At 39.4% G+C, this 22,862-nt stretch overlaps 1 protein-coding gene across 4 annotated transcripts; it reads right to left on the reverse strand.

Annotated features, from left to right (window-relative positions):
• Positions 1-2,329: 2,329 nt before the first annotated feature.
• Positions 2,330-22,145, reverse strand: LOC123979466 (interleukin-6 receptor subunit beta). 4 transcript variants are annotated; one of them, XM_046063389.1, is made up of 15 exons: positions 21,917-22,145; positions 19,889-20,026; positions 16,221-16,380; positions 13,976-14,163; positions 13,713-13,891; positions 12,285-12,450; positions 11,209-11,291; positions 10,640-10,871; positions 9,479-9,667; positions 9,204-9,308; positions 7,195-7,341; positions 6,100-6,231; positions 5,916-6,012; positions 5,692-5,773; positions 2,330-4,582 (listed from the first exon to the last, which is right to left on the reverse strand). In XM_046063389.1, exons 2-15 carry the CDS (start codon positions 19,944-19,946, stop codon positions 3,812-3,814), a joined length of 2,589 nt encoding a protein of 862 aa, XP_045919345.1. In that variant the 5' UTR covers positions 19,947-20,026; positions 21,917-22,145; the 3' UTR covers positions 2,330-3,811. The 4 variants fall into 4 exon arrangements, with proteins under 4 accessions (XP_045919345.1, XP_045919346.1, XP_045919347.1 ...); XM_046063390.1 differs by lacking the exons at positions 16,221-16,380; positions 21,917-22,145 and having other exon boundaries at positions 19,889-20,016; XM_046063391.1 differs by lacking the exons at positions 19,889-20,026; positions 21,917-22,145 and having other exon boundaries at positions 13,976-14,154; positions 16,221-16,332.
• Positions 22,146-22,862: the final 717 nt, after the last annotated feature.

Below are 22,862 nucleotides of genomic sequence, written 5' to 3' on the forward strand. Positions count from 1 at the left end.
TCAGAACCCACTCTACTCTGCTTTTGATTGGCTAGTAGTTCTTAACTAAGAACTGCACATGTGCAACTCTAGGGGCCTTTCCGAAACTGCTTGCTACTCCTTCTACCTACCTGCTTCCACTCCGTTTGTGCGTTCAATGCGGAGGGTCCACCACCTTGAGTGCCATCCGAAACCAGTGAGGGCATAGTAGTAGTGGGTTGTTAAACTCTCCAATGCCTATTGAGCACCAATGCCGGCTTGTTGAAGGTGTGTAACACACTTTGCTGCACGATGGGGGACCTTTCTTTCAATGTGAGTTCCGGTTATCATGTAGGATTTTTAAATTCAGAACATTTCATATCACCATTCACAGGTTAACAACATTGTGTTCAATAAACAATGCTCTTGTATGATAGACAATACAACTGTTGTTTTTATTGAATCTTATTTCATCATTTTATATTTATGGGGGGGGGAGTGTTACGGAGGAGTATGTATTGTTGTGGTGTTTTGTCCCTTTCTCCCATTGCTAGATTTTGGTGTGTGGTAATTGCAGACAGAACCCACCTGTGCTCACTCAGCTGCAGAATAAAGGAGGTGGTCATTCCTTCGTTGTGCCGGCTAGCGGCAGACTGTGCTCGGAGGGGAGCATGTGAAGCCGTTTGTTTTCCATTAGGTTTTGCCATTTTGCGGAGTAATGACTCCTGTGATTTTTGTTTGCTTTTGTTCTAATTATAAAACGTGCAGTTACTTTTTTCATCCGGTGTCTCCCATCCTTACTTTCGTCACTTAACATCAATGGTTACTCCGTAATCCCCTACTGGGACGTAACATCATATGAAAATCTTCAGCCAAAACAAAATAGCCTACATTAAACAACAGCTTAATAGAACATGGCACAATGAGGCACTCAGGGGGATCACATAACAAGCAACAAAGGCATTAAAGAAAAAAGTCTTTGTACATTTTTACTGTTTTAAATTTTTCAGACTATATAATGCTTCAATATAATGTTTGATTTATTTTGAAATGTTGTATTTGTGAATGTAGGCCTAATAATTTTTAAACAAGATAAAGAGGTTCAAATAGACTTTTCTTTTACAATGAATATCAATCTGTTCATAAAATAATATATTTCTTTTTTGTAAATATGTAAAGCCATAGTCTTTAAGAATTTTCAAAATCTAACCAAAATAATTTGTAATTTTGGTTCATAAACAAACACAAAATAAATGACAAATGCTTTCAGTTTCATTACTTTAAAAACACACTTTTCTTCAACATCAATCCTGAATCTTAATACAACTGTTGTTTATTTCATGCAAATATTAGAGGAGCAAGTGCAGCAGTAAGGTCAGATCCTATTTACTTTGGGGGGAGAGGTTAGTTCGTCCGAAAGTTGACTGCTGTATTTATACCCTACGTGGATTAGGGAGCTTGATTTGGCTGTGAGGGTGACTCCGACCAGAGATCACTCTGTGTCAGAGTTGAAGTGTTGAGGGTCTAGTTTTGGAAAGGCCCATAGACTTCACATAAAAAGTGCAACTCCAAACAAAGATCAAATAGAAATGAGATGCTTCACTCGGTAGTGAAACCGGAGCGGTCAACACACAGGGTGAAAAAAGGTGCTGCAGCAATGTAAACCTATTCCTTTAAAACCCCTAAATAAAATTATGAACCTGAAAATTAGCATAATATGACCACTTTATTATGTCATTGTTTTTGTCATCCCAAACTTTTACTGTGTTTCGTTTCCTGTCAGAAAAGAGCTTCCGTAATATGGGCATGAACAAGTGATATTAATCTAAAATCATTACAGTGTGATGAGCCTTCTGATACATTTTGTGCAAATCCTAATGGGAATCAAATTCTTTTTTTTCAACCACAGTGTGTGACCTCTACTTTTAGTCAAAATATACTATGTATTTGTTATAGAGATGAGTTGTGCTGGGTTTTGATCCATATCAAATAATTGTAATTTAGATTGAGTATTTACAATTTTTTGTCATTTCCAACATTTTATCTATCTTTTTCTTTTATTGGCAGTCATAGGCTTCCATACACCCAGGTTGTACTCATAGGCAAAGTAGGAAATAATGGCTGAATTCTATTTAGCTGCTTCAGTTTCAGGTTCTGCTATCTGCACACAGGACTTATTGGGACACTTGAAATAAAACAGAGCCATAGTTAATGTTATTAGTAACTCCTGTTCTTTTCCTGCTGTGAATAAGGGCTACAAACAAAAAGAATAAACTTTCCAGGTGAGAAGATATCAAAGTAATTTGCTTGGCTGAAAACACAACTTCAACCACACAAGTTACACAGAACAAATAACTCATGAATCCAACCATTACATCATCACACAGCATATGCACTGTTTTAATGTTGAAAAGGTGGTTCATGCATTGACTGCACATTTTAATGCTCAAACATACAAATAATGTAAACTGAAAGGTACTTAAACATCTGGAGTAATCACAGTTACAAAAGTTGGCTCACTGTAAGGCTGAATTCCAGTCAGCAGCACTTTAGCCATAAAAGACGTCTGAATTTGAGGTATGTGAGTTTTCCGAACAACATGAGGCACCTTACAGAACTCTGACAAGGTGAGAAAGTCGCTGTCCAAACTGCATGTGCGCCACAGAGGAGTCAAGACAAACTGCATCAACAAAGAAAAACAGTTGCCACCAGGAGAAACTGACCAGCAGGATGATGGAGAAAGTACACAGGAAGAAATGAAATGATGCTAACTGGCATGCAATCTAGTTAGTCTTTGCAGTGTTAAGTTACTTCAAAGTCTTCTTTTTATAATATCCACCCCATACCTGGTGAAAACACACACAATAACCCCAAAGTAAAGCTTTCGGGATCATTATGAATTGGTGTTAGCCATATAATAGTACATCCATAAATGAAGGTGCACTGAATTAAGAAAAATAAATCAGGCATTCTCAAACATCAGTGTAGAAGACAGTGTTGCATGCAGTGTTTTGTGTTATTTACATTCCACAGTATTCAAATCAAGGCTCAAAGTACAGTATGCATCAACTGTGTATAGTAAGCAGCACAATGCCAAAAAACACATCATAAAACCTTCACAATACACATCATGTACAAAAATATAATACATCAATCACAAATACTACAATGTCTATAAAAATATTTATAGTATACCCACCAGGACTTATTCATGTTTTGAGGTAATTAAAGTATTATTTCTATGTTTTGAGAAATAATCTTATTCACTTTCTTGCAGAGAGTTAGATTAGATGATTGATACCACTATGGTATCTATACGGTAAATATGAAGCTACAGCAAGCGGGCCGCCTAGTTTTAAGACTTAAAGCAAGGGGAGACAGCTAGCTTTGCCCTGTCTGAAGGTAAGCAAATAATCCCCTGTAGAACCACAGTTGTTGTTTTTACAATTCAGTTTTTGTACTGATCAAACAACGTGGTCATTAGAGAGCTTTCAGAGGTGCATGAGGTGCATGTTGGACAGAGCCAGGCTAGCTGTTTCCCCTTGTTTTCAAGCTAGTTAACTAGCAGCTGGCTCCATATTCATATTGAAGAGACAGACATGAGAGTGGTATAAATCTCAGCAAGAAAGCAAATAAATGTATTTCCTAAAGTTATTCCATTAAAACATTTATGGATACTGACCATTAAAAAATGTGTCTTATCTTTTGTCTCTAATCTAATCTCTTACTCTTATTCAGATTTAAAATGATTACAAAATTTGTTTCCAATAGTTGTTTCAAGTGACAGGGTTGTGCATATTTGTTATGGACACTGCAATGAAACAAATCAACGTTTTATTTTGCTGCTATGGAACTAAACAGCAGCGGAAATATAAGGATCACACTCCACAGGACAGTATGAGAAATCCACAAAAACAGAGTGAGGTGAAAACGACGTATTAGAAAGAAGATTGGTGCGAGTGAAGTCGTCAGACTGGAGTGACGGGACAGAGTTGTAGAGGTTTTGAGAAAAAGGGGGTTGGGGCGACGTGACCTCAGCTTGGTGAGAAAGCAAGACGGTGGAATGATAGATGCTGCTGAAGTCAGAGAAGGAGACGGGGCTTTGATGATGTCTCAGAAAAAGGCGGAAGGTTTTCAGTTCATCTGTTTGGGAAAGAGGTGAACCTGATTTTGTGGCGCTCCTGCCCTGCAGAGAAATAGATGGCTCACTGTCTCCACCTAGCTGGAGTTTAACATCATTAACGCTGACAGTGCTGTGCTGCCAATCATTGGATTGGGGATAGGGGAGGGATAGGAGAGGTGTAGACAGATTTTTGAGAGTCTCAGAGAGGAGGACATTGGAGTAGATGGTGGGGCAGGAGGAGAGATCAGTGTTGGAGGTCATCTTGGCTTTGACTGAGCTTTTGGTGCACTTTTGCTCCGATTTTATGCTATTTTGAGGTATCTGAGTCCCCAAAACCGGGAGCAGAGAGTAGCAGGGAGAGGAGTCGTTTTGCAGATAACAGGCGCTTTGATAGCGGAGGTCCTGATCTGGGTTGGAGTTCTGCAGCAAACTGTCACCAAGCAAAATAACTTCTGAGTATTTGATTTTGGTCTTCTCTTCCATTGCAGGCTGCTTCACACTCTGAGTTGAAAAACAAAAATCCACATTTTAAATTAGTCGGAGAGTATATATTTTTGTACATACAGTTTCCCCCTTCAAACCTGCAACTACCAAATTATTTTTGGCCACTTGGGGGCAGCAGAAACAAGCTGTGAACACAATATGGACATAGCACAAGGTTTTAAATTGAAATGGCAAACTTGTTACTTACACATCCAGGAGTTTTATTAATTTGAAATTGTGTTTCTGGTCACCTGAAAAGTCCAATACACGCTCTTTTAGCTCACTTTTTGGTCTGTACCAACCCTTGAGGGAAATATCTGGCTCTTTAGCTGCTAACTGCTCCACTTTTATCACCAGCTAGTAGCTAACTGTGTCTGTCTGCCGTTTGTTATTGAGCAGTTTGTGTCCAGTGTTTTTTAAAAATTGCTTTTTCACTGAAAACAGCTGCCTGCTGCGGCCAAAAACAACACTGAGTGAACACAGCTAAACAGAGCTAAACAATGAACTGAGACTTGCCCAATAGCTCTGTAAAAGCTAATGGGAGCTGCAGATTCAGGTGATAATTCTTTGTTGGTTCATCACTATGAGTGACCCCTTTCACCTTACAGATTGTCAATTGGGTACATTATTATAAACATATTTTGATTAGAGCCCATCCCCCCACCGTACTCTTGTAGACTCTACCTGTATGTTTACTAGATCTGTAACTGTGTAACTGGGGCCTACTTCCTCTGTCAACATAATGTAGATATTTAATTATTTTGTTTCTTACTGGTATGAGGAACAGAACAACAGTATGGACAGCTAGTCTACAGGTTTGTGAATCCAGTTTCCTTGTTGCTACTGTCCCAACAATGTGACCCACCTGCTGGTCAGGATTGAAATTGGGCTTTTGATGCCATCTAGTGGTTGAAAATTAAACCTAGCTGATTGTGGATTGCCTGACACATAGTTTTAAAATTCCTGAGGTTTTTATTGTCAAAAGTGTGACAGAATTAAACAAAAATTCTGACAACAAACAACTATTAAATAATTTATAGTTGTTTAATATCTAGAAGTCAAGTAGGCCTACAGGTACCAACGCGTACCAACCATCCTTTAGGTCACAGAAAACCAAAGGACTCTACCTCCAAAGTGGTTTTGGGGATCCAGTGGCCCAAGCTGCTATTGGAAGGGTCTGGAATGTCTCGACACAGCTTCTGTTTCACCCTACAAGGTTATTTGTTAGGAAAAGCATTATAAAATTAGAAACATAAAAAAAAGTTACTCCAGAGGTGTGCAACCTCTGACATACATAGCAATTGTAAGTTGCTTTGGATAAAAGCGTCGGCTAAATGTTATTGGTGCTTACTTCTTATTCTGTGCCAGGCAGGCCATCAGCACCAGCGTCAGTGAAGTCAGGATGAGAGGAAGGAGGGCATGCATCACTATCGATATTTCCTCAGGTCCTTCACACACACACAGAGTTAAGTTAAAGATCTATCAGTGTATGGTTTTTACTTTGAGGGTATGGTGAGTCTGTGTCCAGTCTTCACCTATGTGCACTTTAGCGACGGGCCCAGCTGCTCCAGCTCCAGCGTCAGTGTTGGCCTGCATGAAGATGTCGTAGTTACCAGGCGACAGATTCTCTAGAGAGTAACGGTGAGCGTGACCAGGCACAAACACTCCTGAATGAACATGAACAAGTACAACATGGACAAAATGTGATATTAAAGAATATGGATAAAAACATAAAAACAAAGAGTTAATTCTTCCCTCACAAGGATACAAAGATAATGAAATATCTTTTACTAGTCCTCATCTCTTCAGAGACTATAGTATCTATCTCTAAATAATTTGTAACTAGTCTCTGTGGTTGTTTTTTAAGTGTGTTTTTGTTTTGTACTAATATTTTTATTTGAACAGTAATGTAAACTGACTCCCAGTCCCATAAAGATATAAACTAAAATTTAGGATAAAGGTTATAATTGGTAATTAGATTGAGATTAGGGTTAATACTAATCAGGCAAATAGGAGAGGTTTTATTGCGGGATTGAGATAATGTCCTGAATGCATTAACAACATACCAATACACGCACGTATGTAACAGACAAACAAAGAGTGATATAAAGGTTATTTGCAAAGGGAAAGACAGCAAACCGATTAATTCCCACAGAACTACAATTCAAGTGTTCCAAATGTAGTATTTCTCAATCAGTATTTTGTAAGCATTGGCCATAAGGTCACTTCCTGCACTGCACACCTTACTGTCACTAAGTAAACTAGACTAATAGTCTACCGCCATGCTAGCAGCTCTGTGAGGCCGTACTTAACAGCTTTGAGCGAGCTAAATGCAAATGTCAGCATGCTAACATACTCAAAATCACAATGTTAACATGCTGATGTTCAGCATAATTTAGCTTACATTTGATAATTAGGACTAAACAAAACGTAGGCTGAGGGGAAAGTAATCCGTTCAGAAAGTATTTGATCATAAACCAAAGTATAGGACAAGACTAAAAAAGCGATTTATCCTCTGTGCCACATTTCACTGGCACACCATCCAAAAGTTGTTCACAATTAACTAAAAACCACAAATGTCAGCAAAGGGCTGCTTTTCCTCAGTGGGCTTGGATGTGTTTATTGCTCACTCTTGGCTGGTTGCTTTGCAGCTGAGTAGTAGAGTGTGTAGTTGCAGATGAAACCATGAAGCAGCTCCACAGGTACAGGAGCCCAGATGAGCTCCACTGTGCTACCAGAGATCCGCTGCACCGCCACTTTAGGACCAGCTGAGGGCGCTATACAGGCAGAGAGATGAGAGCGGGAAAGCGCAATGGGGATCAACCACAAGACATGTTGTGAAAATGAGGCTTGATCTATATCTGTATTTCACAAGGTGTCTGATAAGGCTAATCTGGTGTTGTCTGACAAATGAAGGCAGAGACAGTAACAATTAATTAAAACTTAAATAATTTTCTCACAAACAAGCTACCCTGGTCTTGGGTCACTGTCATGACTTCATCAGCACCCCAGCTGAGGCATAAATGAACAAAATGAAAATTAAAACAGCAGCTGGAATTAATTTCCAACCATTTGTTGCTTGTTTTTGTTCTCTTCTTCTGACTCATGCTTGTTAAGATTAATAACTCAGCCACAGTTTATATCTGGCAGAACCAGTCGTGACTAAACGCCATTTAGTAGACTATTGCTTTATATTTAAGAAAATATACACATAAGTAAATTAACATTAAATAAAACTCACCATCTTTTTTGCTAAATCTCAAAATCCTGCCTCTGTATCCCTTCACCACCCACCCAAAACGATCACTATATCCCTCCTCCTCCCCCACATCAGTCATACAATCTCATAATTTAAAACACAATACTGTTCATTTAGCTAATGAATATTGGAGACAAATTCATAAAAAACAAGAGAATGACTAAATAAGCAATGCAAAAAATATACATACATGGCATTATAAAAATACATACATATAATAATAATAATATAAGTCCAAAAAAATGGATTCCTAAGGAACGGCAAAAAAAAGGTTTACATCTCATTTGCCACTAGTTCACCAGAGAGATTATTCCAGTCAAAGCACATCTCCCCTTCTGAAGAGATGGGTGTAGATACATTAAAAAAGGCTGACCATGTTCTCTCAACAAACCGTCAGTCATGCAGTTAGTCTTTCTAAAGGTAAAACTTTATACGTTTTGTGGTACCACTGTGTGACCGAGGGAGGCTTATCACTTATCCACTGCTTTAAAATACATCTCATAGCCAGTTTGAAGCCAGATCTTGAATATATCTGAGGAATCTGTGGAATACAACAGCGAGTAGGAAATGTGAAAGACAAGAGTGTCTGTGGGGAGGTTTATCACCTTTGATTGAATAAAATGATGGAGTTCAAGGTAAAGTTTTGTTGATGTTGATGGAAGGACATTATTAGTGTATTGTCCTGTTATAAATCCCCAATAAGTCTGATCCCTTTTGCAAGTCATCAGCTTTTATACAAACAAGCTCCAATCGATTGTTCCATTTAGAATCAACTTCCATTTATCAAGTACATATAAAAAGCCTCTAATGGTGTACTCTATGCACACTGCTGCAGAAGAGAAGACATTTTCCTACTCTGGAGAAGAAAGGAGAAAGGAAGTATAGCAAAGACCCATGGTGTAAAAGATACTACCTTACAACTACTAATCCATATAACTACCAATCCAATGCCTTTTTAAAACAATCTTTTCATCATATGCATTTTTCAGTTTTAGTTGAATTAACTCCATTATACCTACTACTAGTATAAATCATGTAATCATGTGTGTTTTCTGCCCAATGAAAAAAACAAAACAATTATTAGCTGTATAACAAGAATGCAAAACTCCACTGTTGTCCAAAAACTATTACTTGACATGTTCCTTCATCATGTTGAACATGGACACGGTAATTTATTTTGAGTCGAGCCCACATCCTGCATAGTGAAGTAACGAATGGGCTTGATGCTGAGAGCCATTGTGTGTGGGGAAGTCATCCTTTAAAGTAAATAGGACCTGATCCTTCCTACAATCACACGCCCACAAAATAATAATTAGAGTTTCCTGAAGCTACTTTTAAAAATTGGCATGAGGTAACACGTCCAACATTAAGATCTCGTACCTCCTTGGCGTGTGTAAATGTGGACCGTCCTGTTCTGCCCCACTCCTCGGTCACCATACAGCGCTTTGACCGAAACAACATAGCGCTCCAACGGCTTTAGTCCCTCTGAAACAACACAAAGATGAAAGTACTTATCAGTGTCCAAATAACTATGACTGGTACTCCTAATTGATGAATAAAAAAAAAAATCACTTCATATTCATTCATTTCAGCTCTATACAGGCAAAAGGAACATGATATTTTACACATTAAGTTCGTTTGGATTGATGGATTACCTGTGATGACCAGTGCTGTACAGGAACTATTCAGCCTTTCCCAGTGTAGGATGCTGCCGTTCATCTCTCTGGCAGCAAACCACTCCACTACAAAGCCGCTTGTTGACCAATCAACTGGAGCCATCCAACGAACATCCAAGCCACTGTCATGCAGTGGACTCACAGTGATTTGGCTAAGGGGAGGTGGCTCTGAAGAGAAATGAGGGAGAAAGAAGTTTTAGGCATGGGATTATGCACAGTAAAAAAACAAATGCCTGATTGGAGAAGTTTAATATTGTGATTTCAGTATGTAATCTGTTTAGTGCAAAGTACCAAATGCATCTACTGTGTGTTTAATGTTTTTTTCTGGTATTTGTTAATGTCATGATAAAACAAAGAAAAAACTTTGAAGCTTTAAAAAAAAAAAAAAGCGCTCATGGGAAAATAATCTGAACCCTCTTTATTATTTACTGTAAACTCCAGGGAACACAGTCCTCATGCCACAGGAAACCAGGAAACAAACTCTTTCGTCATTCGCCTCGTTCTGGCTAGATCTCACTGCTTCTCTAATCTTTCCCCAGGTGTCTTTTTTGTTTTTGTAGCCTTACACAAAAGACTTTACTACTTTTTACTTTTTTGTGTGTTTTATGTTTGCAAAAATGGGAATAACGGCACAGAGAGTAAGCAGTTGCTGCTGCATACACTCTTGCTATAATAATAGTGTCATGTTGCTAAACATTTCTTATATTTCAATCTCCAACCTGCTCTACTGAGATGTGATTAGAGTAGGTGGTTAGTAGCAGCATGTGATAGACAGGCAGAACAGTGAACATGTGTTTGCTGCACTCTCTCTGTTGTACACAAAATAAAAGTCAAAGGCAGGGTTGTGGAGAATGGAAAAAGAGAACTTGAAAGAAACTTCGCACACTTGGCCAATCAGTGCATAAGGTGAGCATGATTGCAGGACTGTCTGTTTTGGAAAGTTACAAAAAAAGTTAATTAGAACTAGACTTTCTTCACTTTTCATCACCCATCTGTAAATCGCAGTGAAAACCTGTTTAAACTGATCAAAGTAACTTAAATTTCAGGTCAAGTTTGGGTGTAGTCTCAGGTGAAGATGCAGCAAAGCATCAATGGTCCTTCCTCCTTGTCATGTCATGAGGAATTTAAGTGAGACCCAACCTGTCTCAGAAGCTCCAAGGAGCCACATTCGGGCTTCTGGCGAGGTTCCCGCAGCGGTGGAGGCCGTCAGAGCGCAGGAGCATCGTCCGGCAGGGAGAAGCAAGCTACAGGAAGTATTTGTGTGGTGCAAATCTCTGCAGCTCCCGTGATCTTTCAGGACCTGAGCGCTTTCTGTCTGACAAGTCACATTGAAGAAGAGAACCCTGCCACGGGCTACAAAGCGAGGCAAGGGCTGACCGGTGTAAACACGAGAGAAAAGCAAAAAGGAAAAGTGAGCTGCTGTGAGATGATGGAAGAATTCTTATGAAGAGAAGTTAAATGCTTTCTTTCTCTTTCAATCAGGTTCGCTCTCAGCTTGAATCACGATTAAGCAATAAATCATTTCGGGAAGATATAAAAACAAATTAGGCACAGTCATTGAGGAGATGGTGATTAAAAAGTAATCACATTCAAAACTGATTAAACTGTAAACTCCAAATCTCAAAGTGATACAACCACTCAGGACTCACATTCACAAACAATTCAACACACACACGCACACGCACACACGCACACACACACACACAAACCTTCCAGAGCAGGGACACGGGTCTCCAACCGTTCTTATCCGTTTGTTTCACTTGCCTCCAGAAGGCTGGTGCTGCAGATGGAGCTGGTAGATGGACGGAGGATAAAAATATGACAGATAATTTAAAGGATATACAGCAGAACAGGAACCATGAAAACCAGACAAGCCTTCACGTACGCCTCCTATAGCAGTGCATGACAGTGAAAGTATGAGATGGAGACATTTCGTACGTATCTCTTTCTCCTTCGTGTCACTAATTTGCTGACAACAGCACACACACCAGAACATATTGGATTGTTCAATATGTCATTTATGCAATACATAGGCTATTAGGGATGTGCAATATCTCATTGTGCAAGGGTTGTGCAACATTTGTGGGGAATGCAGCTGACAGGGTTGTTCAATCAAAAACTGCCATTGGAAAAAGGAGTTAATGTGCTTACTATATACTGTAGGTGACAATGTATTTTAGAGCGTGTGTTTTGTTGCATGAGAACATGTGTTGAGAGATATTTATTTCTGTATTTTGTGTTGTCTTTTTAAAGCTGCAGAATGTGCAAAACAAAATTTCCCTTTGGCGACAATAACGTATATCTTATCATATCATATCTTAAGCCACAATGACACAGAAATACACCTGCACCTCAGTAGGGCTGCTTGCCGTTTAATACGTTGCAGCCATCTCCACGTAGGCAAACATGCATGGTGGTTTGTTTGCCTCTCTGTTTCTTCTTTTCTGTTTCTCTGCTTTTCTTTTTCGTTTTGAACTCACCTCCCAACAGATGTTGGATCAATCAATTAGCTCATGCTCACATGCTACTCTAAACGCCCTTCTCTGCATAGTTCTGCAGAGGAGTTTAGGTTTTCCTTCACAGACGCATAATTCTAAACCTATGGTAGCTTAAGCCTGGTCCTCTGCTGAGGGGCAGTCCAACACAACACCCACTTGAGATTGCTGTATTTGTGAGTCTTCTTGTTATCTTTATTGCTAGGAACCAGCATTGGTTTCATTATTAAGTAGGACTATAGTGATTGAGACTTTCAACAAACACAAAACACAAGTTTGTCAACTCTCACCGTCCTCTCCAGTCCTTCCCTGGAGGGTGTTGCTCCACAGGCTCCAGGGACTCTGTGGGCCCTGGTAGCGGTGACGAAGCCTGATAGTGTATGAGGTGTCAGGTCTCAAGACACAAACAAGGAAGCTGAAGCCTGTCACTGTCACATTTTTGACCTGAACATTGAACTGTTTGGAAAGAGAATTAGGACAGAGGATTAAGATAAAAGAAACACATTTTTCTTTATTTTTGAAAGTTGCTACATGAAGCAATTTAATAAAAACTTTTATTGGCTCGGTCCAGAGATCTTCCGTGCCAAGTTTGGTGGCGATTGGACTTGCGGCTTCAGAGGAGTTAATTAAAATAGGTTTTCTAGTTTTCGTGATTTAGCGAAATGAAAACGTCATTGTACAGAGGCATGTCCTATACCATAGGACGTGCGATGTGGTGGGCCGTAGTTATGAGGCAAAATGTCCTTTGGTTGAAAATCCCATTGAAATGAATGGGATTGTCCGACGGTATTTTAGCTCCCATTATAGCGCCACCTTTTGGCCGAATTGCACCAAATTTTTCAGGTATCATCAGGGCCCCATGGGGAAGAATTGCTCCAAATTTGGTATCAATCGGACATGTGTTATGGAAATATAAAATGCATGTAAGTCAATTGGATTTTTGACAATTCGGCTCTGGTTTCATGTCAATGTGACTTGTGGTCATAGAGGAACAATTTTCTCGAATTAAATAGCGCCACCTAGGGGCGAGTTGCACCAAATTTTGCACAGGCCCTCAGGGGGGCGTCCCACATTAATGGTCCAAATTTGGTGTCGATCGGCCATTCCAAAGCGAAGATATGACATCATTTCCTGTTTTTAGCATTTTTTGCAAACATTTGTTAACATATAATTGCGACATTTTTTGTCAGATCAAAATTTCTTCTACAAACTTTCATCAGCTTGGTCCAGAGATTATCCGTGCCAAGTTTGGTGTCGATTGTGAGTTTCTCGTCCCCAGCAGTTACGGTGTAGGCCGCAGTATCAGTTTTATGCACGGAAGAATAAAAAAAATAATAATAAAAATCTGAGCGAAAACAATAGGGTTCCCAGCTCCGCTGGTAGTGGGAACCGCTTACATTCGCGGGTTCCCAGCCCACTCGGGCTTGGACCCCTAATAATACATAATTACAGTCTATGCATTAACCAGAGAAGCAAGCCTGGCAGCTTTTTACACTGTGTGCCACTTTAGTGTCACATATTTTATGAGACAACTGTTTGATCTCTTTAACATTAGAAAATATCAAAAGAGAGTGGTCTTCACTTTGAGAAATGGCACCACTAAATGTGGGATGTTTATCTTAAAATGCCACCTTGCACCTTTAATTTATGAATGAATGTGCTTTCATGCAGGGGTGTGGTGTAGTTTTTGTGTTATGGCATATTTGGGAATGGCAGACCTGTCCGCGTGGTGTGAACTCAATTTGGGATGTCAGGTCTCCTGCTTTGATTTCAGACAAAGACACAGGAAACTCAGGAACAGTAAAGTCAGGCAAGGTGCAGTTCCAGACTACATTCAGACATTGAGGTCTCCCAGCAACTGGTTTTATGCTGTCCAAAGTCACTGGAGGTAACATCACTGAGAAAGCAAGGGAGAGAACAATGAGAGAGAAGGAAGAAAAGAACAATAAGTGTGCTATTAGGAGAAGCACAACAACCTTACCTTCAGTCCTACCAGACTGACACCGACATGCTGATTGTGTGTCCTTGCTGTGACCGTGTGCTGTGACAGTGATGCAAAAGGTGAACCTCACGGATGAGCCGGTGATCACTGTGCAGCTGGTGCCAGACGTGGTGCAGGTGAACGTATTCAAAGGTCTGTTTGTTGTTGAGGCCTCAGCTCTGTGTAGCCTCAAATACACATGTGCACAGAAACACATACCAATAAACACACACGCACAATTATATAAAAGCAATGTTCATTCAACTTCTGTCCTGCTCTAGCCAGTCACAACACTCAACCAGCAGACATAACACTCAAAGAGGTGCAAAATGCCAAGCACAAAGAGATGTCACGCAAATGGGTATGCACACACACCAATACACACATCACAAGACTGCTCATACATGCTGTGCAATATTACCCAATAAACAGATCGTGAGATGGAAGCCGATTTATCATCTCAGTGTATCAAACTAACCATCAAAGCCTCACACGAATGTGAGATTCAAAGCTGCTAACAAACCCAAGGCTTTGTATACAGCATATTATCAATGCTGGCACAAAATTGCAAACACGCCAACATGCAAAAACACAGCGGTTTGCTACTGCTGCTGTTGAGGACTTGGCTAATCCCATATCACTGTGTCATTTTTAATCTGTCATAAACACTGATAAACACGCTGCAGAGAGCAAAATAAATGTTGGGTTAGTGAGCAATATGTCTGGATGAAAAATAATTCACCTAACTGCATATTTACTGGATTATTCTTATGATGAAATAACTTTGTGAACAATACTTCTCGTAGGTTAATTGGTGACTCTAAATTAGGTGTGAATGTGAGTGTTTCTATATGTGTGGCCGTGCGATGGACTGGCGACCTGTCCGAGGTGTTGGCCTTTCGCCCCATGTCAGCTGGGATTTGGCTTTTAGGGTACAGTATCACCAGGCAATCAGAGGAAAGCTGTAAAACCTTCCAAGTGTAATATAAACTCAACATATCAGATATCAAAGTTAAATATGAGAGAATACCAGACAGTCAGTTTCCTGTTCATCAACCACTCAGTGGAAAATGCTAATTTCAGCTCTATCTGAAGTCTGAAACTTACACAATGCAGATTTTTTCAAGCAGGCTGCAGAAATTTAAAATGGAAGCCGTTTCTCAATAAATGTAATACAAAGAGTAAATGAAAACAGTCTGTCATCCTCTCTCTCTCTATCCTCTGTCTCAACCTATTACTAATAATAATAGATTCTGCACTTTGTCACACAAACTCCTACAAAAAGATTGGTTTCACAAATTTCAAACAAATTAAGGAACTTCTCAAGGGATTAGAAGAAAATGTATGTGTTGCATTTCAGAGACTGAATGTACTGCTGTTTAGATATCTGTAGTAATTATTAGTAATGATTTTATATATATATATATACAAATTTAAGGATAAGGCTAGCATAATTCTATATTTCCCTTAAAGTCAACAAGTATTGTCTGTGTAGCCTGATATATCTTATTCCTCTGTATTATAGAGCTGCATTGTTATAAAACAAATATGAAAAACATAAATGAGCCACACTATCACTCAGTGGCATGTTCATTTATTACAAAAAAATCAATGAATCAATCTCACACAACCTGTCCTGCTGCCATTAACACTCACTAGAACACCAAATTAATCCAAGTTGAAATAATTGTAAAATAACGTAAAATCTACAGTGCCCAGCTGTTTAAGAAAATAACTGAGCCTTTTGTAAAAATGAAACTACATATCTGTGACACATTTTCTAAAGTTTACATCTGCCACAGATACCGTAGGGAAGTCAGAATGACTTTTCATGTGATTTGTTGACATTTAGGAAATGATAGATTAACAGCAACCTTATCCTTGAAGGGAATGCAAACGTTTTTACACGGGGCGTGAGGGCTCACTGAATGGGTGATGAGTATGAAAATTATGTAAATCATATGCTATGACCTTCACAGTCACCAGATCCAAGTTGAAAACAGTCAGTATCACTACAGCTGTTATGGAGGCTTCTGGTGGCCTTTCCCTTCCCTTTACTGTCCCTTTACTTTGTCACCTATCTGTAAATATATCTATGCACTAGATCATTATAGTATTGTGAAAGAAAACACAGTATAACAAAGTGCTTTACAAAACCTGGATAAACTGAAGAAGAAGCATGCTTCACATACTCGTATGTGTTCGAGCATGACTACTAATATATTAAAGGAATGCTTTGTCTCACCAAGGCACCCTCTGAACTTGCAGAGTGTAGTGCGTTGCTGGGGTGTCTCCAGCCTCCCAGCGGCAGGTGACGTTAGCTCGATTTAGGAACACACAGCCAATTAGCTGCGGGGGTCGTGGGACAGCCTTCGGGGTTGCAACGGAGAAGGCTAGAGGCGAGGCTGAAGAAGGAAGTATGGAGTTTTTGGTTTGTTATAAAGCTATCTTCAGGTTAAAGTAAAAAAAGATCATCAGAGATGCAATATTTTTGCGGAAGATGCTTTTAACGGGTAGGAAATAGATTTACAGAAATAATTTTAAAAAGGAGGAATGTGGGACAGATTAGCAGTAATGACATACGTGGCTCTGTTCTATGAGCTGTTGCCACACGTCAGAACTTAATTCCTTCTTGAGGAACTTATTAAAACAGATCTTAGGAGAATTATATCTGATGCCAATTGAACCATGTAGGATGCACACGATTTAGCTTGTAAAATATTTATGAGAGACTGTAACTGCTATATGGCCTGAGGTTTACACAGATCATCAGACAAGATGTTTGTCTTCATCTGACTTTCACGACTCATCTTGCTGACTCAGCTTGCCGCTGGGTATGTGTGGGGATAACCAACATGATCATACTAGGTCTCACATACCAGTAGCTCACCTGCTTTTAAATAAATACTTTGGCACCCTTTTCAGTTGGAGGAACCTTTTCAGGGACATTTTTAGGAACTTAGGAACTTTGCCCTTCTATCTGAAATATGATCAATCAATTAAATTAATGGTCAGGCAACATCCTGTCTTAAAAAGCTCACAGTGCCTTCTTACCCCACTAGAACACTGTGCTCCCAGAGTGCAGGGTTACTTGTGGTTCCTAGAGTCTCCAAAACTAGAAAGGGAGCTACCCGTAGAATGTAGTCCCAGTTTTGGTCTGGGGGCAGACACCATCTCCACATTTAAAAGTAAGTTAAAGACTTTCCTCTCTGATAAATCTTATAAATAGGGCTGGCTCAGGTGGGATCTGAACCATGCAATGAGCTCCTCTCTCCTTCTCTCCCTCTTCATCTGTATGCATTCTTATCCTATTAATTCATGTTACTCAACTAGTTCCCTCTCCCATAGTTTTGGTGGATTCTCGTCTCTCTCCTGTCACTTTCAGCAGGTAATTTTGCCTTCACAACTGTAGAGTCTGGATCTGTTCCTGCAAGCCACCTACTGCGCCCGAGTTCCTGCTCAAGACCTGCTTCCTTTTTATAACTATGCCTTTTTATTGTTATTTGCATTATTACCACTATCATTTTACATCTATATGTGGAACTTGCACTGTGCTACTGTTTCATCATGCTCTCTCCCCAACCAGTCCAGGCAGTTGGCCGCCAATGCAGAGCCTAGGTTTGAAGTTGAGGTTTCCGTGTGTCTGTTAAAAGGGAGTTCTTCCTTGCCATTGTCCCCAAGTGCTTGGTCATGGTGGGAGTTCTTGGGTCTCTGTAAATAATATAAAAAGAGTGCGGTCTAGACCTGCACTAAATGAAAAGTGCAATGAGACAACTTCTGTTATAAATTGTTGCTATGTATATACACAGCGGGTGAAATAACTATTGAACATGTCACCATTTTTCTCAGTAAATATATTTCCAAAGGAGCTATTGACATGAAATTTTTACCAGATGTTGGTAACAACCCAAGTAATCCATACATACAAAGAAACCAAAACAAAGAAGTTCAGAAATAAAGTTGTGTGTAATAATGTGAAGTGACTCAGGGAAAAAGTATTCAAAACGCTTACTGATATTTATTCAACACTTTGTACAAAAGCCTTTGTTGACAATGACAGCTTCAAGACGCCTCCTGTGTGGAGAAACTAGTCACATGCATTGCTCTGGTGTGATTTTGGCCCATTCTTCCACACAAACAGTCTTCAAATCTTGAAGGTTCCGTGGGCCTCTTCTATGAATCTTGATCTTCAGTTCTTTCCATAGATTTTCAATGGGATTTAAGTCAGGTGATTGGCTGGGCCATTCTAGCAGCTTTATTTTCTTTCTTTGAAACCAGTTGAGTTTCCTTGGCTGTGTGTTTGGGATCATTGTCTTGCTGAAGTGTCCACCCTCGTTTCATCTTCATCATCCTGGTAGATGGCAGCAGATTTCTGTCAAGAATGTCTCTGTAAATTAGCCCATTCATCCTTCCTTCAATTATGTGAAGTTTGCCAGTACCATTTGCTGAAAAGCAGCCCCACACCATGATCTTCCAAACTCCACTGTTGGTATGGTGTTTTTAGGGTGACGTGCAGTGCCATTTCTCCTCCAAACATGGTGTGTATTATGGCATCCAAACAGTTCAGTTTTGCTCTCATCTGACCACACTATATTCTCCCAGTATTTCACTGGCTTTTCCAAATGTTGTGCAGCAAACTTTAAACGAGCTTCAACATGCTTTTTCTTCAGCAATGGAGTCTTGCCTGGTGAGCGTGCATACAGAACATGGCGGTGGAGTGCATTACTTACTGTTTTCTTTGAGACAACAGTACCTGCTAATTGCAGGTCTTTTTGAAGCTCTCCACAAGTGGTCGTTGGCTCTTGGACAACTCTTCTGATTATTCTTTTCACTCCTCTGTCAGAAATCTTGCGAGGAGCACCTGATCGAAACAAATTTATGGTGAAATGATTGTCTTTCCACTTCCGTATTATGGCCCCAACAGTGCTCACTGGAACATTCAGAAGCTTAGAAATGCGCCTATAACCAATGCCATCATTGTGTTTTGCAACAATTAGGTTGCGAAGGTCTTGAGACAGCTCTTTGCTTTTACCCATCGTGTGACACCTTGGCAATGAGACCTTTCTGTAGGCCATCAGTTGGGACTGAACCAGCTGATATTAATTTGCACTGACAAGGGTCTGGATTGCTTTTTAATTACTGATAGTTTTCAGCTGTTGTCTTGGCTTTCCATGCCTTTTTGCACCTCCATTTCTTCATGTGTTCAATACTTTTTCCCTGAGTCATTTCACATTATTACACACAACTTTATTTCTGAACTTCTTTGTTTTGGTTTCTTTGTATGTATGGATTACTTGGGTTGTTACCAAGATCTGGTGAAAATTTCATGTCAATAGCTCCTTTGGAAATATATTTACTGAGAAAAATGGTGACATGTTCAATACTTATTTCACCCGCTGTGTGTATATATATATATATATATATATAACTGAATTGAATTTGACTTTGACTTTAACTATGTCACAATGCTGCTGGATCAGTGTTTAATCTGTTCCTGGTGTTCAGTCGTTGCTATTGTTTGCCTCTTTGTCATGATCTTTGGTTGAGAAATAAAGTGCTAATTTTGCCTGGCAAGATTTAATTGTCTTCGATTTTTTTAGGTAACCTTGAAGATAGAACTCCCCAATAAGTAAAATATAATTCATACATTTAACATATGGCCTACTAGTATTTCTATTTACCAGACAAACTGATGTACTACAAGTAAGTGATATGTATCAGACCTATTGACGTAGGCCTATAGTATCTGCCAAAACCAGTTGAACCACATCATGACTTGCTGTGGTAACTTTCTGCTGCTTGGCGACATTATCCAATTTACATAATCATCATCCCTGTCCAGTGACTGTTTGCATCCTCCAACTACAAACGGCACACAGACCGATATCATAAGGAGAGGACACTGAACATTACCCAGGACGAGTCCAGCCACCAGCAGCCAAGTCCACGCCACAGCCGGGCTCCGCTCCATGACAACCAACCGGTTTTTCCTGGCACTGCAGCCCTGCTCAATCACACACTACCTCTGACCCAGCTCGACGACCCTGCACACTGAATAGTTAAATGAAAAAATAAGATCATACCGTCTTTTCATACCGTAAAATTTTAAACATGTCAGCACAGGATGCCCAAGAATGACTCAGTTTAGTGGTTACATTTCATAATTTGCTTACAATGGCTTCCTGAGTAGCAAAACAAGTTTTGCTTTGAGCCCTATAGCTGCGTTCTCACAGGTTTTCCACTTGGCACTGCACGTTTAAAAAAATGTATAAAATTCAGAAATTTGAGGAGACAAAGTGATTTCCTAAAGTGGGTGTTAGTGTGTAAATGAGTGGATTGTCACAGATTCTGCCGTCAAAGTAAAGACAGAATTTCAGGCCTGACCTTAACAGCATAGACACACCATCTCGGTGTAAGAGCTTAGACTCATCATGTTGGTGCTATAAACATGAGGGAGCAGCTCCAGATTTTCCATTTATTTAAAACCAGAGTGTGACACTCAGGGACAGGTGTATTCTTCGACACCTGAAATCTAAAGTAAAAGCCCTACATTAAAACCAATCTTTGTACAGCTTATAACCTTTAGACTGATCCTGAGTGAGCGGTGAATCGACTCATTTTGGGGAATATAGACCTATAATAAAACACACTATCTAGGCATAAGCGTTTTTTTTTTTATTATCATTATTTTGAAATAATTGTTGTATTGTTAATATGTCAATACAGCAAAAAATACATCAATGCAGCAAAAGAATACAGCATCTTTTTATGTAGGCCTATAACCATTGTTTTCCCATCTCTTTCCTTAGGCCTCTTTTATAGAAGTATCAGGATCAAAAATTAGGCTAGTAGGCCTATCTAGTATGAGCCTTGTATCATTTAGTTGGATTATTATTATGCATCAACATGCTAGCAGCATTTTAATGTTGCAGCTGGTGGAGTGATTTTTAAAAATATTTTTATGGCTGCTGCTGGGGAGACAATACTTCATACATTATAGGCAGTGTGTATTCTTTGTAACTGAAATAACTTCAACCATCAAATACATTCAAAAGAGTAAAACGTAGGCTACAATATTGGCCTACTCTCTGAAATGTAGCAGAACAGAGTATAAAGCAGCATTAGGCTACATGGAAATACTCAAGTAGGCTACTCAAGTTACTTTCAACCACTGATTTCTTGCAGGGCTGATATATTAAATTGCATTTGATTGAAACTAATAAACTAGTAACTTAGTATTTATCCAGTGACAGAGGAGCTGTGGTAAATCACTCTATAGTTTCAGGAATGTTGTTTTCTTTTCCGGAAAAACGTCTCTTTTCAGTTATAATAGTAGACTAACAATTACGCTGCAAACGTTGATTATTTTCATTATCAATTCATCTGTAGATTATTTTGTCAATTAATCAATACATCTTTTAGTCATTGAAATGTCAGAACATGGTGAAAATGGCTTTCACAAACTCCATGATTCCTTCAAACTGGAGATGAGCCACAAATCTCTACATTTTAGAAGCTTCAGGCAGGGAACTTTTGGTATTTACTTTAAATATAATATAAATTGTTGCACATTGATTCATCAACTGATGGTTCAACTTTAGTTACAGTTAAAGAAAACTCGAAAGAAAACAACAGCCATTAATTCCCAACAGTCTCTGGATTAAATAAAACCCTAACACATGCATTAATGTTTAGCTCACATAGCCTATGTGAAGAATAGGGGAAAACACTATTCTATAAGGAATGATAAAGTTATTAAGAAAACACATATTTCAAGTAGGACCTATCTACCTTGGTCTATACACGTTCACGTTAAACTGCCGAACTACACAGCATTCTGTTTCAACAAGTACGCACGAGTTTCAGTTGAAGTCCCGCGGTACAGTTCAGAGACACGAGCGCTAAATGAAAAAGGTTTGAGCCCAAATCCCGTCCACTTACCGGACAACGTGCTCGTCTCGCCGAGTCCATCCACCGCGGTTCACTGTTTGCAGGAGCAGCAGACTCTCTCAGCTTGTAGTAAACGCATCTGTTCCGCCCAGCTGTTCGTCACTGCCCTGGGCCCCTGCGGTGCCAAATCTGGGGTTCGATGTCCCGTGGGGGGTCAAGCTTTCCGCGAAATAAAGATTTGACTGCTGGATTGTTGCATCCACGTGTCATTTAAACTACTAAACAATGAAAGCAAAAAGCCTACATAAAAAAGGAAGTAGCTTTCATTTTGTTCACTCTTTTGCTCACTCAGACAAAAACTGAAACAATGGTCCATAGATTCATCTGGATTTGGGAACATGGTACAAAAAAACATATTCATGAACATAACTGTGTTTTTTCTCTAAGCAACAAACATTGTGGTTCATGTAGCCTTTGAAATGGATTATTCATCTTCTAACATATCAATGCAGAGCCGACTCATTGGCTCTCTTTGTTTTAACAATAAACTAAGAAAAACAATTAAGAAGTGAAGGATGTGCAGCTGCAGGATGTCCCTAAGCAATTTCAGCGCAATTTACAATATCTCCCCGATTCTGTTTTATTTCATGGTCTAACTATGACATTTCTGCAATTAAGCAAATTGTTGTCTTGTTCATAATTGACTAATGACACACATGAGCATTTGAGCTTTTAAAATTGCATTACACACATATGTAGTGTAATATAAGTGTGTGTAATGCCTTTAACATTCAACAGACTTTGATTGATGCCCCAAAACCAATGCTGCTCTAACCAGCTTCAGCTTCATCCTGACAAGTTGTTGTTTGAAATATACACTGAAGAACTGAAGGGTTGCTCTTTACAGCAGTGGGGCAGAAGAAGAACAAATTGTAGTTTCCAGATACCAGTAAACAAGGTCATATACAGTAGGATGCTGCACTACAATTAAATGAAT

The sequence above is a fragment of the Micropterus dolomieu genome, linkage group LG11 (assembly GCF_021292245.1).
Source record: "Micropterus dolomieu isolate WLL.071019.BEF.003 ecotype Adirondacks linkage group LG11, ASM2129224v1, whole genome shotgun sequence".
Taxonomy (NCBI): domain Eukaryota; kingdom Metazoa; phylum Chordata; class Actinopteri; order Centrarchiformes; family Centrarchidae; genus Micropterus; species Micropterus dolomieu.

Excerpts from the sequence above, each read along its gene's own strand:
- LOC123979466 (XM_046063389.1), bottom strand. The coding sequence starts at position 19,946 with ATGGAGCGGAGCCCGGCTGTGGCGTGGACTTGGCTGCTGGTGGCTGGA. Across the intron at positions 11,292-12,284 it reads GGGAAGGACTGGAGAGGACG|CTCCATCTGCAGCACCAGCC; the intron begins GTGAGAGTTGAC and ends TCCATCTACCAG. Across the intron at positions 5,774-5,915 it reads TGCCTGGCACAGAATAAGAA|GGTGAAACAGAAGCTGTGTC; the intron begins GTAAGCACCAAT and ends ATAACCTTGTAG.